The sequence below is a fragment of the Branchiostoma belcheri genome, unplaced genomic scaffold (assembly GCF_001625305.1).
Source record: "Branchiostoma belcheri isolate BF01 breed outbred unplaced genomic scaffold, Haploidv18h27 scaffold177, whole genome shotgun sequence".
Classification (NCBI taxonomy): Eukaryota; Metazoa; Chordata; class Leptocardii; order Amphioxiformes; family Branchiostomatidae; genus Branchiostoma; species Branchiostoma belcheri.
Window position 1 is genome coordinate 418236 of NW_017803235.1, and position 16514 is coordinate 434749.

Below are 16514 nucleotides of genomic sequence, written 5' to 3' on the forward strand. Positions count from 1 at the left end.
CTTTAAGATGTTAATTATGATGCAATGGCTAGTCATACTGAAGGTTTATCGTATAAACAGGTTTGTCTTCAGTGGTATAAGACATACAACTGTACAGGACTGGGGTCTAATCTTAACTTATCGTTACCTTTAGGAATGTGGGTAAATGCTTAAAAATAAAATCATAAAGTCATTACGTGGGTCATAAAGACGGATATTTCACCTCCTATGACGGACACGCCTTTGGGTTTAGGCCAAAAGGTAAATCATTTTCTATACTGCTTTTTGTTTCATTTTTTTCCTGTGTGTTTGTTCTCTTCCAACGTGTTAACATTTAACAATTTTGTTCATACGCCAGAAAAAAAACAGTTACTCAAGCAACTGTTTATGATTTTGGAAACGGACAGACGTTTCAGGTACCATCCACTACCTTTCGTCGGTGACACTGGGAAAAGGTAAGTGGATGCTACCTGAAACGACTGTCCGTTAAGCGTATCTCATTACCTGGATGTCTAACCTTCATCGACGAATGTATGTTCATATTTCATCTTTGACAAATATAATTCCGTTGCTTTCAGATTTCTTTATCAGAAGAATAGTAAAAAAAAACAGTAGCAATTAAAGTATCACTAACCTGTTATTACTACGATGTCATTAATATTGCAATGCAAAGTGGTTTTACATGTACCTGCTGGTTTGTATAATGCTGGCTGGTTAATCCAAGTTGTTAAGTTTCAATTTTCGTCATTTCAGTGTTTTTCGTAAGGCCATGCTGATTTTATAGACGACATTCTCTTTTGACCATTAAAAATAAAAAAAAGTCGTCATTATTAAAGTTGTCGTGATGGATAAAAATGACTGAACATACAGAATTTCGAATACCATATTTTTTTCTTCATTGACTTTGCAAAATTTGTTCGAGTCCTGCTTATCATTAACTAACATCTGAGTATTTTCGTTTAAATCATTAAAGTACCGAACGAAACAGTATGGCTCCAAAATTAATGCACGTGAATTAATCAATTTTAATCCTGTCAGTGTGGCCTCAGTTCACCAAGACGCATTGAACGACTTGACAGTGAAGACCCTTATAATATGAGTAATAAAGACAAAATGTAAAATAATGCTGATCTATTGGCATAGCATCAATCATTCCAATTTTGTAGAGAAATAAATTATTTTTTCCTGTTAATTTTTGGTTTCTCGAATGTTTGGGGATGGAAAAATGAGGCCCTTCCTCGGTAAACTTATAAATTGCTCATCGTTCGACCATGAATTTTTAAACGGCGGTGTACAATCTAAATCAAATTATTAAAGCAACTTAAGCATTATTATGATGTCACTTTAAATGCAATTGCAACGTCATTTATGACATTTTCTTACATTAAATGTGATAAAACTCCGTTTCCGTACAAATGAAAGAGACAAAGCGAAAAAAAAGTTTGTAATTGAAAAAAAAACGGCGTTTCAATGGCAACGCAAAAAAAAGCTGTTGCGAGATAAATTCCAGAAAAATGAGTCAAACCGTTGGGTGGCTCTAGCTTAAGCCATTCAGACGACATGCAACATGCATGTCAAAGTTTGTGTGGGCCTCATACGCCAACATGCGTGAATAGACTTAAATCTAAAATGCATTGACTTGAATGGATTTCATAATAGGGATATTGTGTGCCTGCATCTAGATCGCTGAATATTACAACTGTTACAATATATGTAAATGTTACAAATCAGATGCATTTCGCAAATTACGTTTACAGCATAACATAAAAGAAAACAAAAAAAGAATTCTTCTCGCCGTTAAAGTAGTTTCCAAAGACACTGGCGTCATAACATAAGCACATATTCAGAGACACAACAGTAACCGTCCAAAGTTACCTGAACAGGCCCTACTGGATATGGAGCGGTTAACCCTCAACAGTACACCTTCCCGGACTGATTAATCTGTACACCTGGGGTCCGCGCGGACCCCAGAACAGTTTTTTTGCTAATTTTTAGAAAGTATCAACATGCTACCAGCTCATTTTTTTGCAAACTGATGTGGGAACCTCTGTGTCCACATTACATACAAAAATCATACATTTTGAACTTTTTCTATTTTTTGGTGAAGAAAAGGAGACAAGAAGAAATACCCGATTTTTAAACCCATTTCATACTGAAGGGGCTTTTGAGGCCCAACTTTGATCTCAGATAGCGGCTAAACGGCTTGCGCTAGAAGTATCAAATTTGGAGCCCTTTCCTAAAATGTCTCTGGAAAAAAGTTCATATTAGTTTAATACTAGTAAGTTGATGTTTTTTTGTTGTCATGGCAACGGGTTTCTTGCAGGCAGTTTTTTTTTTAAATAGAAGTAATTTTGGCTTAAATATAAAAATTTCTGAGTTTTATATTGAATTACACTTCTTTTCCAACATTAATAACGTCTTACATAATTGAATAATATGCGCTCTTATGGTGGCTTTATTCGGTGGTTATAGCAACTGACAAGGCTTTATCACACCATATTCACCTCGGGGCGGGACATTAACCCTTAAGTAATGGTCAAATAATGTGTCCGTTGACGGTTCGTTGACCTCTGACATTAAGAACACGCCGCCTTGCTTGTTATCATCAAAAAGCAATAAATGTAGCTCAAGCGCATTATGTTCGGACACGGTTTCGCAGGTGTGTGTGGCACGTGGACCAGATGTGAGTTACTCGAATCGCGGTTTGGGTGATTCCGTATGGACACGGCCTTAGAAACATACATCTCGTGAAGTCCGTCACCATTTTCACAGCGAAGATGATTCAGCCCATTTTAACGACCTATTGCGGAAAGAAAAGGAAAACATATATCAGAATATTACAGTATCCTAATGCTTTAATTTAATACATTATTGTTATATGTATGGCTAATGTATACATTTGAAATAAATTTGATCACATCTACAATCTTCATAACAATAAGGTTCTTTAGTATTTCTAAAACAATTACCTATTAAGAGGAAGAAACGCCGTTTTGATGAATTTTTAACAACTGTAGTCCTCCTTGAGCCCTAAGGCGGGTGTGGTGTGTATGTACCTCAGATACGGTCTGCTTTATTTGGAAGTTTCTGGAGTTTATCCATGTGACCCTTCCCCCCTGGTCCCATACTGTACTACAGTAGTGTATGTGGGGCAAGAACAAGTCAGCGTATATCGCTTAATGCTTGTCTTTTTAGGGACGACTTTAATTGTCTGTTTAAATGTTGAAAGTGTTGACACCATTTCAGTGTATTGACAATATTTCCCCCTAATACTCAAACGCGTTTGTTTAAAAACATAAAGAGATGAAGCATGCATGGGTTGTTTTCGCCACGTTTAACACAGAACCAGAATGGCAAATTGCAGAAGGAAACTAACAGTTTTTCCAGTAGCCCTTGTAGACCGTGGTTAAAGAACACCAGAAACGGTCATGGTCGACGCTGTTACACATATGATAGGTATTCCCTTTGTACGTGAATGAATAAGGGCGATCTGAAAGGTAAGGAAAAAGTAAAAGGCATGACGAGGACAACTGTTTATCGATCCGTTGCTGTACCTAAAACTATGCAGACACGCAAACAATTTGCCCAAGTAAATAATAATTCATTTTGTAAGCTGCTCACCCTGAAGTCAACCGACTGTCTACGCCGCAGAATAATTCGGAAGGAAAATAACAGTATATGGGATGGAATTATATCTCTTAAGCTGCAAGACCAACTGATTTCGGTTTCTTAAACCTCTTTAGTTTTGGTAAAAAAATTAACACAAAAAATTATCTGCATAATTATTGCTCAAAATTAGGGATGTTCATGTAGGGCAACCCCATTGAAAAAGAAATTTCCAGCTAAAATGACTGACGCTGGCAGAAAGACATGAATTTTTATTCCATTTAGAAATATTTTCGTCATCAATTCTGGTTATTTTGTACATAAACCATCTGAAACTAGAGAAGTAGCAAGTGCAAAACAAACGCATAAAACTGCTCTGTTAATTCTTACTCAAACACATTCACATACATGTACTACTAGTATATGGTGCCAGGAGCAGTCCATATAATTGCAACATTATGTTACCCCAACACCAGTCACTACGGTGAGTCTGACAGACGTAAACAAATCATGTCATTGGTCAGGTCAGAGGCCACTATTTGGATAAGTAGAAGAGGAAGAAAATGAGAAAAAATATGTTTTGCTTCGTTAAACATAATATTTGAGACAAGTTCTTTCGCGGGGAAAAGTATCAAGAGTAATATCTGCGAATGCTGAGGTGCTCTATGAAAACTTTGTTCTGCTATCTTAAGTAGTGTCATAATTTACATTGTACATGCTTTGAAAAAAACGTAAAGTAATGTGATCATTGGTTTACGGTGTATATGGCCGGCTTGCAATGAAAACAACTTGGGGCCGTAAGAGTCATATATATTAATGGCAGGGGTATGTAAATAAATGCATGGACAATTTTTGTACACTAATTTAAACAATAAGCCAAGTGAGAGAGTAAGCATTGGGGTCCTGATGAAAAAGTTACATAAAGGGATTTAGCATGCATGGGTTATTTTGGCCATGTCAGACACAGAACAAGAATGGCAAATTGTAGAAGGAAACGGTTTAGCGTGATAATGAACTTACTTCCGTCACAGTTTTTCCAGTATCCATTGTAGACCTTGGTTAAAGAACACCAGGGACGGTCATGGTCGACGATGTTACAGGCATTATAGGTTTTTCCTTTGTACGTAAATGGAAAATGGCAATCTGAAAGGTAACGAAATAAGTAAAAGCCATGGTGAGAAAATGTCCGACAGGTCATTATCATTTATTGGCCTTGGCCACCAAAGCTACGCCCGTCAGCCTGAACCAGAATGGCAAATTGTAATAGGAAACGGTTTAGCATGATAATGAACTTACTTCCGTCACAGTTTTTCCAGTAGCCATTGTAGACCGTGGTTAAAGAACACCAGGGACGGTCATGGTCGACGCTGTCACAGGCATTATAGGTTTTTCCTTTGTACGTAAATGGAAAACGGCAATCTGAAAGGTAAGGAAATAAGTAAAAGCCATGGTGAGAAAATGTCCGACAGGTCATTATGATTTATTGGCCTTGGCCACCCAAGCTACGCCCGTCAGCGTGAACCAGAATGGCAAATTGTAGAAGGAAACTGGACTGGAATTGAAGACACAACTACACCAGTAATGGACAGTATCCAAATCACATGTGAGGGAGTGAAGAAATTGATGAAAAACCTCAATCCACCAAAGCCGGAGGAACGGATGGAATCAACCCAAGCGTGTTAAGAGAGTTAGCAGAAGAACTGGCACCTGCACTGACTATTGTTTGTAAATCATCACTGGCATCAGGCACAGTCCCAGACGACTGGAGAAGTGCATTTGTCACACCAATATTTAAGAAGGGTGAACAGTACAACCCTGCAAATTACAGACCTGTATCATTAACATGCATTGCGTGCAAGATAATTGAACATATAGTGGTAAGCTCAGTGATGCAACACTTCGAATCTCACAACATTCTGAATGATAACCAACACGGTTTTCGAAGAGGGAGCTCGTGCGAAAGCCAACTCTTGGAGTTTGTGGAAGAAGTCACGTCTAACCTGGAAGAAGGAAGTCAAACAGACGTTTTGATCATGGATTTTGCGAAGGCCTTCGACAGGGTTAACCACATTCTTTTGTTACACAAGCTCAAAAGATACGGTATCCAAGATGCAGCCCTTACTTGGATCCGTAGTTTCCTCAGTGACCGTCGCCAAGCGATCATAGTCGACGGCCACAGCTCAACGTATGCTAGCGTGCGTTCAGGAGTCCCCCAGGGCTCGGTATTGGGCCCTTGTTTGTTCCTGGCCTATATTAATGACCTGCCAAACAAACTATCCGCTCGGGCACGGTTGTTTGCGGATGACACTGGCGTGTACAAGGTCACCTCCAACACAGAGCAGCAGGCAGAACTCCAACAAGATCTCCAACGCCTGGCTGATTGGGAGAATTGTTTGGACATGGAATTCCACCCCTCTAAATGCGTGGTAATGTCGGTGACTAGACGTAGAAGACCGCTTGTGAGCTCTTACGTCTTACACGGCCACACCCTAGCTACCGTACATACTGTCAACTATCTGGGAACAACGATGAGTCGACACATGGCTTGGGACACACACACATCTGCAATACTGTAAATAAGGCAAATCGGGTCCTGGGATTTCTCAGACGCAACCTTAAGATCTGCTCTAAGAGAATAAAGGAGAAAGCATATATGTATACAAAGCATTTGTACGGCCCATACTCGACTATGCAAGCACAGTGTGGGATCCGTACACCAGGAAGGGAGTGAATAAACTAGAAGCAGTCCAGAGAAGAGCGGCAAGGTTTGTGCTCGGACGTTACCACAATACCTCCAGCGTGACCAGTATGCTGAGTACGCTTGGCTGGTCATCTTTGGAGAAACGCAGGAGGGTGGCACGGCTAACTTGTCTTTACAAGATACAACGCGAGCTTCTTTGGTGTCCAATTATCAAGAACAAATTGGTTCCTCTCCCTCCACGACAACGTAGAACCTACAACAAACAGTTCCGTCTTATTCACACAAGGACACAGTACAGACGAGGGTCCTTCCTTCAAGAACAGTGAAGGACTGGAACAGGCTTAGCTGCGAAGTGGTGGAGGCACCTACCGTGGACACCTTTGTGTCACGTGCCTCCAACAGTCACTGATCAGTGCGGTTTTACAGTGCCCTTAAGGATTCCCGACCCAGGCTACGGACTACGGACTAATGAGATGGGATTACGGTTTGGAAAATAAACAGGTTCGCCAGAACATGCCTGACGAAGGCAGCAGGGCACTATGACATGCCAGTGTCATCACTAACGTGATGTTGAGCATTGAAGAGAAGAAGAAGAGAAGAAGAAACGGTTTAGCGTGATAATGAACTTACTTCCGTCACAGTTTTTCCAATAGCCATTGTAGACCGTGGTTAAAGAACACCAGGGACGGTCCTGGTCGACGCTGGTACAGGCATTATAGGTTTTTCCTTTGTATGTAAATGGAAAATGGCAATCTGAAAGGTAAGGAAATAAGTAAAAGCCATGGTGAGAAAATGTCCGACAGGTCATTATGATTTATTGGCCTTGGCCACCCAAGCTACGCCCGTCAGCCTGAACCAGAATGGCAAATTGTAAAAGGAAACGGTTTAGCGTGATAATGAACTTACTTCCGTCACAGTTTTTCCAGTAGCCATTGTAGACCGTGGTTAACGAACACCAGGGACGGTCCAGGTCGACGCTATCACAGGCATTATAGGTTTTTCCTTTGTACGTAAATGGAAAATGGCAATCTGAAAGGTAAGGAAAAAGGTAAAAGCCATGGTGAGAAAATGTCCGACAGGTCATTATGATTTTTTGGCCTTGGCCACCCAAGCTACGCCCGTCAGCCTGAACCAGAATGGCAAATTGTAGAAGGAAACGGTTCAGCGTGTTAATGAACTTACTTCCGTCACAGTTTTTCCAGGAGCCATCGGATAAATAACACCAGGGACGGTCATGGTCGACGCTGGTACAGGCATTATAGGTGTTTCCTTCGTACGTGAATGGAAAACAGCAATCTGAAAGGTAAGGAAATAAGTAAAAGCCATGGTGAGAAAATGCCCGACAGGTCATTATGATTTATTGGCCTTGGCCACTCAAGCTACGCCCGTCAGCCTGGGGCACAGGCCCCGAGCCACATGTGGCTCCCAGTCCCCTTTCCATTTGCGCCAGACACTCGGACGGGCGAGGTGTCTCTTCTTGGTCATCCCTCTGATTTCACTTTGTTCAAGATGACTAAACCGGAAACTTGCTCGGTCTGCACGTCAGTGGCCATCCCAAATTAATTTGAAAATTATGTGATTTCTTAATGGTGAATGATGAATTTTATACCTTGTTACATGTGTAAGTTACTTAAAGGTTAACATTAATATGCATATATGATTGTAATATAGAGGTCATTTGTATAATTAATAAGAACATGTATCGCCAAAAGATACCAATTTTACAAGCAAAATATTATAATTTGAGATAAGAAAACCATAAATTTAACCAGAGTATTGTAATTATGATCTTATTGTTGAATGTGACAAATCCCCCCAAAACATTCACATCAACTCTCCATATTTCATGGAGGTATGAAATCTCCGAATTCTTGTTCTTGATTTCTATTCACTAGTATGGTTCGCATATGCTTCTGCATAATATGTGAATGCTTTTCTGTGTTATTGACTGTCACAGTGCCCTAATTTAAAACCGTCGATTGGTTGACAAATATTTCGGTGTCCTCCCAGGGTGCAGACGAGACTGGACTACATGCCAATGATGTTGTATTCTATTACGACAATTTCCCGTCATATTACCACAGTTTCGTCGATTCAAAACGTCGTTAATCGGTGCTGGCCGTATGGATATCGCTGGGGAAGTTTGCTTCTAGTCTTAATTCGTCTTTAATAGCGTCCTGTTATTTTTCAGTTACGTCAAATAATTTTGAAGCCCGGTTAGGCTATGTACGCTTTGCATTAATTAATTGCTAATTATGTTCCACCAGGGAGTTAGAAGGCTAACTCCATTGTTCCACATGTGTTTTTTGTCGCCTCTATTATGTCAGTTGCGACATAGTTTTTATAGCTTTCATTCTTTTTGTAGCTTACTCTTCTGTTCTGTTAGAATCCATGCAAGGTATTTTACGTCTGTTTATGATGGCAATCAGCTTTGGTAATGAGTTTCTGCAAAGAGCTTTGTTTCTGTAGGAAAATTCCGTCGGTTGGTTTTTCTGTCTTGTCAAATCACATTTCTCGTCGCTAGCTGTGCAATTAAACGGTCTGTACGTTTTTCATTTTCACCTTGGGCTGACGTGGGGAATAGGAATGTCATAGATAGAGTGAAAATGGCTGTTCTTTTTCGTGAGTTTCTATATTTTTGATAATATATTTCTGTGTTTTTGTCTGTTCATCACAGCAATTGTTGTATTAAAGTTTTCCTGATTTAACTTGTTTTTATTTGTGTTCTCGCATTTGATCTTTCCAATGCTTCAGACTAAACTATGTATTTTCCAAACCTAGATCTTGTATTAAAGTTTTCCTGATTTAACTTGTTTTTATTTGTGTTCTCGCATTTGATCTTTCTAATACTTCAGACTAAACTATGTATTTTCCAAACCTAGATCTTGTTTTTTTTTTTTTGGCCCATCATGTAGCATTGAATTTAAGGTCTCTACTGGACGTCATCCCAAAAAAAATACTTGGTTTGGCCTTAGGGAATGATCTGACGCATGTGCAACATTTCCTCCTCCCACTGTAGTTATTATAGCACAGCCCCTCAATTTAAGCAACTGATTCAAGATGTCCCGGTTTAATCCAAGCAGAGGTTGGTGAGGTAGGGTCATTATATTTCTAACACAAAAGTTTCACTGCAGCGACGTAGGGACCTTCCACGAGGCCCGTTTTCGAACTTGACCTTGGTCTCTACAACGGTAACCTGCCTACCAAAATCATGAACATTTATTACTCGAGTTATTTTGTTAACTCGAGTAATTTTGCTAAAACGTGTTAATCCAAATCATGATTTGGAATGGACCACGATTTGGAATGCAGCAGGCATTCAACACGTTGTATTCCAAATCATGGCGCAACTGAATCACGATTTGGAATGATCCAAAACGTGACCGGCCACGCTGTCAATCACGAATGACTGAAAGGAGTTGTGATTAATTATTCATTTTTGGTCCGTTGGCTGCCTGTATACAGATACTGTGTTATTAATTAAATCACGTCGTGTTTACTTGTCTGAACATGTCGTCGAACTTAGAGTGCCGATGGTGTTAGCACGTTGGAGCTGTATGGGAAAAATGTCGTCCATGAACAGTCAGTACGACAATGTCCTTGGTTTGATGTTCCATGGCCTGGTTATCGGTCCTTGGTTTCTCATTATTTTCCCGCTAATAGATTTACGTGATAGTTCTTTATACACAGAAGAGAAAACGTAATTTATACTTAAAACTTTTCATATTAACCCTCAACAGTACACCTTCCCGGACTGATTAATCTGTACACCTGGGGTCCGCGCGGACCCCGGAGCAGTTTTTTGCTAATTTTTAGAAATTATCAACATGCTACCAGCTCAATTGTTTTGCAAACTGATGTGGGAACCTCTGTGTCCACATTACAAACAAATATCATACATTTTGAACTTTTTCTATTTTTTGGTGAAGAAAAGAAGACAAGAAGAAATACCCGATTTTTAAACCCATTTCAGACTGAAGGGGCTTTTGAGGCCCAACTTTGATCTCAGATAGCGGCTAAACGGCTTGCGCTAGAAGTATCAAATTTGGAGACCTTTCCTAAAATGTCTCTGGAAAAAAGTTCATATTAGTTTGATACTAGTAAGTTGATGTTTTTTTGTGTTGCCATGGCAACGGGTTTCTATTTTTCAAAATAGAATTAATTTTGGTTTAAACATAAAATTTTCTTGGTTTTATATTAAATTACACTTCTTTTCCAACATTAATAACATCTTACATAATTAAATATAAGTTAAATCATTTAATATGCATAGAATATGCTGATTTGATGAGGTCATTGGTCAAAATCCAATATGGCGGACTATATTATTAGCTCTGACGTCATATGACGTCATAATTACACCAAAGTTATTAAAATTTAATTCTATCACTACACCATTCTCTGAAAACTTGGTAGACATAAGATGAGTGCATAAAAACATATAAAAACGGAAATAAGGTAATGTATAAGAACGCCAATGTATCCATTATGATCGAAAGCCGGCTGGGGTCCGCGCGGACCCCAAAAGAAAATCAGATATAATTTTTTATGAATGGTAGAAACGGAGTTTTCTGCAATGTATTGAGAGACAACTTTGTGGGTGACAATTACCTAAAATTTCAGAAAAAAATCTTTAGAAACAAAAAAGATACAACAGAATATATAGTGCTGGGGTCCGCGCGGACCCCAGGTGTACTGTTTAGGGTTAAGGTGAAGTTTGTAAATATCAAGCATTACTTTATGTCATGAAATTACGCAAATAAGCTTAATTTTGTGAGAATGTGGCTATGGTCTCCACGGCCCAGCTAGCATATATGTGGGGATATTGGGTTACTCGCTCGGCCGCGGCAAAGCCAAACAGTGAAGTTACCAATTGTAGCTCACAGATGTCTCCCTACGATGATAGATAAAAGTTAATATAAAACTTGTCCAGACACGTATCATTTAGCCACGCCCTCAGAAGTACGAGGCTCCGCCCCCAGACATGTGATTACGAGAAACCATGCTTTGGAATGCAACAGGCCAGGCATTCCATTTCGTGTTATTCCAAATCATGTTTTGGAATGGACCACGTTTTGGAATGCAGGTACATTCCACTTCGTTTTATTCCAAATCATGATTTGGAATGGAACACATTTTGGAATGCAACAGGACCTCCCACGAAGCCCAACATGCACTTGACTTTGGCCTTAACAACGGTAATCTGCCTGCCAAAAACTACGGACGTCGAATAATGCCTTCAAGAGTTATTTCCTTAAATCCGCAGTCACCCACAATACGGCGAGACAATTCCATAGTGTTTCTGATGAAGACAATAAACATGACAAACCCTTCACAGCTTTCTGTCCAGGTCTGCATCCCTCTACACAGCGTCCCTCATGTTGATACTTGCAGGTGTCACAGTCTGTTGAAGCAGGTCCGGAGCAGGTCCTTTTCCCTTCATTACTGACATCTTTACAAAGGCTGCTGCATTCTACATAGAAATATTATGCTTTCGATTAAAAATTACATGTATTCAATAGGTAAAAAAATAGTTGGAATAGGCTAACACTGGACGAACCTTAGGATAACAAACTTCTTTAAACAACGTTGCTGAAATAAATCTGACAAGATTGTGTGATTTAATATTACGGTAGCAATTACGAAAAAGGAGAATACTATTTAAAGTATTTGCCTTTTTCGTGATTGCTACCATTTATTTCTATTTAAAAATAGAATAGACATTAGAATTCAAAAAGCTTATCACTAAGAATGTGCCAGAATTAATTTACAATTCAGTGGAAATTAATTGACATTTACACTCTGCAGTGCTTTTTTACTATCTGTTGCGTAAAAATATATTACAACATACTTTCGCACACGTTGTTATCATCAAAGTGTGTCAGAGGGCACTCCGTCACACAGTCCACAACACCATCAGGGTGGGTTTCTTTCATTCTCTTAATGCCTGGAAAGAAAACACATATTAACAAAAGCACCTATTTATTATATATAATCTTCAGGAAAATTTACTCACAGCTCTCAAGACGCGAACGCCATATTGTTTTCTTAAAACATAAATGTAATTTAAGAGCAAAAACAATAATAGCTAGGTTTGCGAGGGTTTAAAGCAACTATAAATCTAGTGTCTATAATACCTATACCTGTATTTACCTTTAATATAAAACAACAAAAGACTAATTATTGAATTCAAATTAAAACATATGAAACTTCTATTGTAATAGTATATGTACGCATTACTAACATGAACATGCTTTTGTAGCAGTGTCAGATTTCATGTGCTGTGGACACTGCGCGACGCATTCGAAATCACCAGTCTGTCCCTCTCTGTAGGGGTAGGACACCTTCAGATGTTTACAGGCGATGCAGTCATTTGGAGAGTCGGATCCACTTGTGCGGCATCCTGTGAAGAAAAAAAGGAAAAAGGAATGCATGACCTTTTCTTTTGCTACAAAATGATTCTATGGTGGCCATGTTTTTATCTTATTTTATCTACAGTAGACAACTGCACCGATAAAAATTACATGGCTCAACAACAAAAATGAAATAGATTAACCCTACCTAGACCGGGCTTTTTTTGACATGGGGGGACCGGGGGGGGGGGCTCTTTTGACCCCCCTAAGAACTCGCGAACGGTATGTCGTATGACCACCAAATTTTCAGAGAATGGTGTACTAGTAAAAAACTATCATATCCACAAATTTTATGTCGTTATGACGTAATATGACGTCATTATGACGTCATTAATGTGATTTTATTGGCCAAAACCGTCTAAATAGGTTTTTCCCTGAAAACTAAATGGTATTCAACATAACTGTACCAAAAGTGTTTATGACAGAATATTAGGGTGTACTAAGTCTTATGTTGCCCATAGCAACACCGGTGACGTCATAAAATGACGTCATGCATATTTAAGATATCCGCCATCTTGGATCAGCAATCTTGAATTTTCAAAAATAGTTTTTTTCATGATAAAGCCTAAAATAAACTGTAAACATACTAAAGACCTTCGTTTACAACTTTTTTGGAAAAAGAAATGGAAGTATTGATGAAATTTTAATGAAAATAACCCGTATATACCTGTTTTAATGATATGGTCCGCCATCTTGGATTTTGGCCAATGACGTCATCAAATTAGCATGAATTATGCATATTTAATGATGAAATTTACATTAAATTATCAAGGATGTTATTAATATTAGAAACCATGAGTAACTTGACATAAAACCCATAAAACTCTATTGTTGAAACAAAAAATACTAAATTTAGCAAAAAATGCCTGTCAGAAACCCGTTGCCATGGCAACACAAAAAATTATTATCTTATTCCAATGATAGAGAATTGTTGCCAACAATATTCTAGGAAAAGTCACCAAGTTTGGCCGTTCTACGGCTAGCCGTTCAGACGCTAGGTGACATCAAAGTTGCCGCGGGCACTTTTAGCCCCCCCCCCCGGTCTAGGTAGGGTTAAAGGTGAAACCAGGAGTTTTCAGAATTTAAGAGACATACAAAAAGAAATGAAGCAAAAAATAAAACCTTTGAAAATGTTAGTACAATTTGACACTTAAATGATGACTGTAGGATTAAATAACACACAAGATTCCATGTCTGAATGATTGCAGTGCACATGTGTTCACCGATAATCTTCAAGGCTAGTATAAGCAATAATTCAGGTTTAATACCTGACTAGGTATACGTAGCGCAATAAAACAAGCAAGCAAGGTTACATCAAAATGCAAAGACGAACGTACCGTTGCACTCGGAGTGACATTTTTGTTGACAGACCCCGTTGATCAACTCCGTCCCTTCCCGGCAGATGATGAAGTCCTTTGCCGGCTTGTCCAGCAGTGACAGTCCCATCACCTTGACAGGAGACTCCCCACTGCCGAAGGAATAGTACCGAAGGGACGCCAACTCGTTGAATTTAAAACTCAACCAGACGTGGGGACGCTCCTATTATGAATTTTAGTAAAAAAAAAGATATTAATGATGTTTTGTCCAAAAAAATATGCCTTTCTGTCAATGTACGAATGCCTAAATTTTAGAACTATATATACACACCTCGTTGTCAGGCGTCTTGCCGAATTGAATGACTGTTGTCGTGTCGTCCACATCTTCAGTCACACAGACAAAGTACGACTGGTACAGGGTTGCCGAACCCAGACCGCCGGCATTGTCATTCAGCTGGGTGGTTTTTAGCCGCAGTGCCTACATTTTTGTATGAAACATGTTCTTACTGTTAGTCCTATTACACATTACCGCGCACAGCGGTAACTTTAGTAATACTTTAGTTTACACTATCTTAACCGAATGTATCAGAAAATACATTCCTGATAAAAGTTCAGGAAGGTGTCTGCTCCAGATACAACAATGTAGATAGTCCTCGGAATAGCTTCATGCTGATATCTCAAACTACTGACATCTTCCTTACTTTTAGTACCATGGATGAATAGATAAATATCCAATGCTCAGACTGATGCGCATATCTCAGCTTTTATAAAATCCGTGACCTTCGAACAAAACTACATACTAGTGAATGCTACTCAAGAAGAAGAATATATAGAAAGAAAGACAAAATTCTACTCTAATCCTAATTTTCGTAAAATGCATTGTGTATGTTAGGAAACCTTGACGGGTTAAGGTACCTCACGTGACAATTCAGAAAACTATGACTACGTGTGCTGACCTTATACAGTGCCACTCCCTCAGGTGTGATCTGTACATATATCCATGTCTCATGGTTTTGCGGGATGCTGGCAAACACAACAAAGATGTCGCCTTCTGATGCTGCAGTGAAGTGGATGCACTTTCCTCCATCGGTCGGATCAAAGCGATGCGCGTTAGTCCATTGGATGCTACACGGTACGTCTCCAACTGTGTCACTGCAGAAGAGCAACCAAAAATTCTACATTCATCATAGTATTATTATTTATCAACGTGTTAATTATATTACTTAAAATATTTCATTTCTAATTCAATGTGTATTTAAAAATGAGTTGTTCTTTGTGAGACCACTAAATCCCATATTGGTAGTACTTAATCGGTAGTGGGTTTACTTACCTCTTCTGGCTTAAGTGGTTGAGTAGTTGTTTGTACTCAGCTCTGGCGACGTCACGGCCTTTTACCCAGTCTGGTAAGTCTGTCAGTAGTGTAACTGAGGCATTAAAGTCGTCCTCCGTCACCGTAAAGACACCTGTTCCCTCATCATACGTCATGACAAGCCCCTGGACGCTGACCTGCGGAATCGTCATGTCATGTAGAACTGCATTTGTAAAACTGTCATGAAAGTTCATATGTGTTGGTAGTGATTATAGTAAAATGTTTAAATACAAAGATCACACAGAGATCAAATTTTTGACGACCACTGTCGCCTTAATCAGGATAATGGATGACCAATTACTTTAAAACATAATCTCACGAGAGTTACGATATACAGACACGTGACCTTAATCACACGAGACTTTGCGGATACGTGACGTAAGCAATAGGTCAAGAGCACCAGGCAGTTTATATCGTCCACCGTCTCTGTGATGACTGGAGTGCCCTGATGATGGTGACAGTGGTCGTTGAAAATTTGATCTCTGTGTAATCTTTGTATTGAAACAAACTTCAACATTTTACTAACATTTTAAAAACTGTTATAAGAAGGTTGAAGATTGTTAAAAGACTGTTTAGGTGACGAACTGAATGCACCATGTTCCGTATGTTCTGATTTGTTTACCTTTTTCGCCTGGTCGTCCTCGCTTCCCCCGTTTTTGTAGCCATCATACAGATGTGGTACAGACCCTTTCCTGGTAGAGAACCACTTGTGACGATAGAACTTAAGTGTCAGCACGTCTTGAGCCCGAAGAATCCCCGGGATGTCATACGGCATGTCAAACACGACCGTGAACTCCTTTCCTCCGGTCATGTCTTTCCATGTGGGCACGCCGGTGTTGTCTTCCTGAAGGAACGCCAACATGGCGGTTTCACAACCTGCCTCTCCAGCGGGCAGGAGGAAGTCCGAACTCAGGATACGACCCTACACGTAAAATATGCTTAATGAGTTATGTCTATGTTCTAATATCTTAGATCATCACTGGACTGGAATTTCAAAGCCAATTAGGATCTAGAATCCTTCAAGGATTCGATATTATGTGTATCAATAAATATAAAATAGAATAGTTGATACGAATTAAAAATGAGTTTAACCCTACCTAGACCGGGCTTTTTTTGACATGGGGGGACCG

General features: G+C 39.3%; 1 protein-coding gene across 1 annotated transcript in view; it reads right to left on the bottom strand.

The window, feature by feature from the left end:
* Positions 1-4407: 4407 nt before the first annotated feature.
* The window catches only part of LOC109467177, a 33382-nt gene continuing 21275 nt past the window's right edge, over positions 4408-16514 (bottom strand). The window contains exons 11-23 of the mRNA XM_019765121.1: positions 16007-16306; positions 15346-15521; positions 14972-15167; positions 14347-14493; positions 14037-14238; positions 12531-12689; positions 12138-12233; positions 11616-11759; positions 7469-7582; positions 7193-7315; positions 6917-7039; positions 4882-5004; positions 4408-4728 (exon numbers count right to left, since the gene is read on the bottom strand). Of these exons, the coding sequence (XP_019620680.1) occupies positions 4529-4728; positions 4882-5004; positions 6917-7039; positions 7193-7315; positions 7469-7582; positions 11616-11759; positions 12138-12233; positions 12531-12689; positions 14037-14238; positions 14347-14493; positions 14972-15167; positions 15346-15521; positions 16007-16306 (2103 nt within the window). The 3' untranslated portion in view covers positions 4408-4528. The remainder of the gene's footprint in view (positions 4729-4881; positions 5005-6916; positions 7040-7192; positions 7316-7468; positions 7583-11615; positions 11760-12137; positions 12234-12530; positions 12690-14036; positions 14239-14346; positions 14494-14971; positions 15168-15345; positions 15522-16006; positions 16307-16514) is intronic.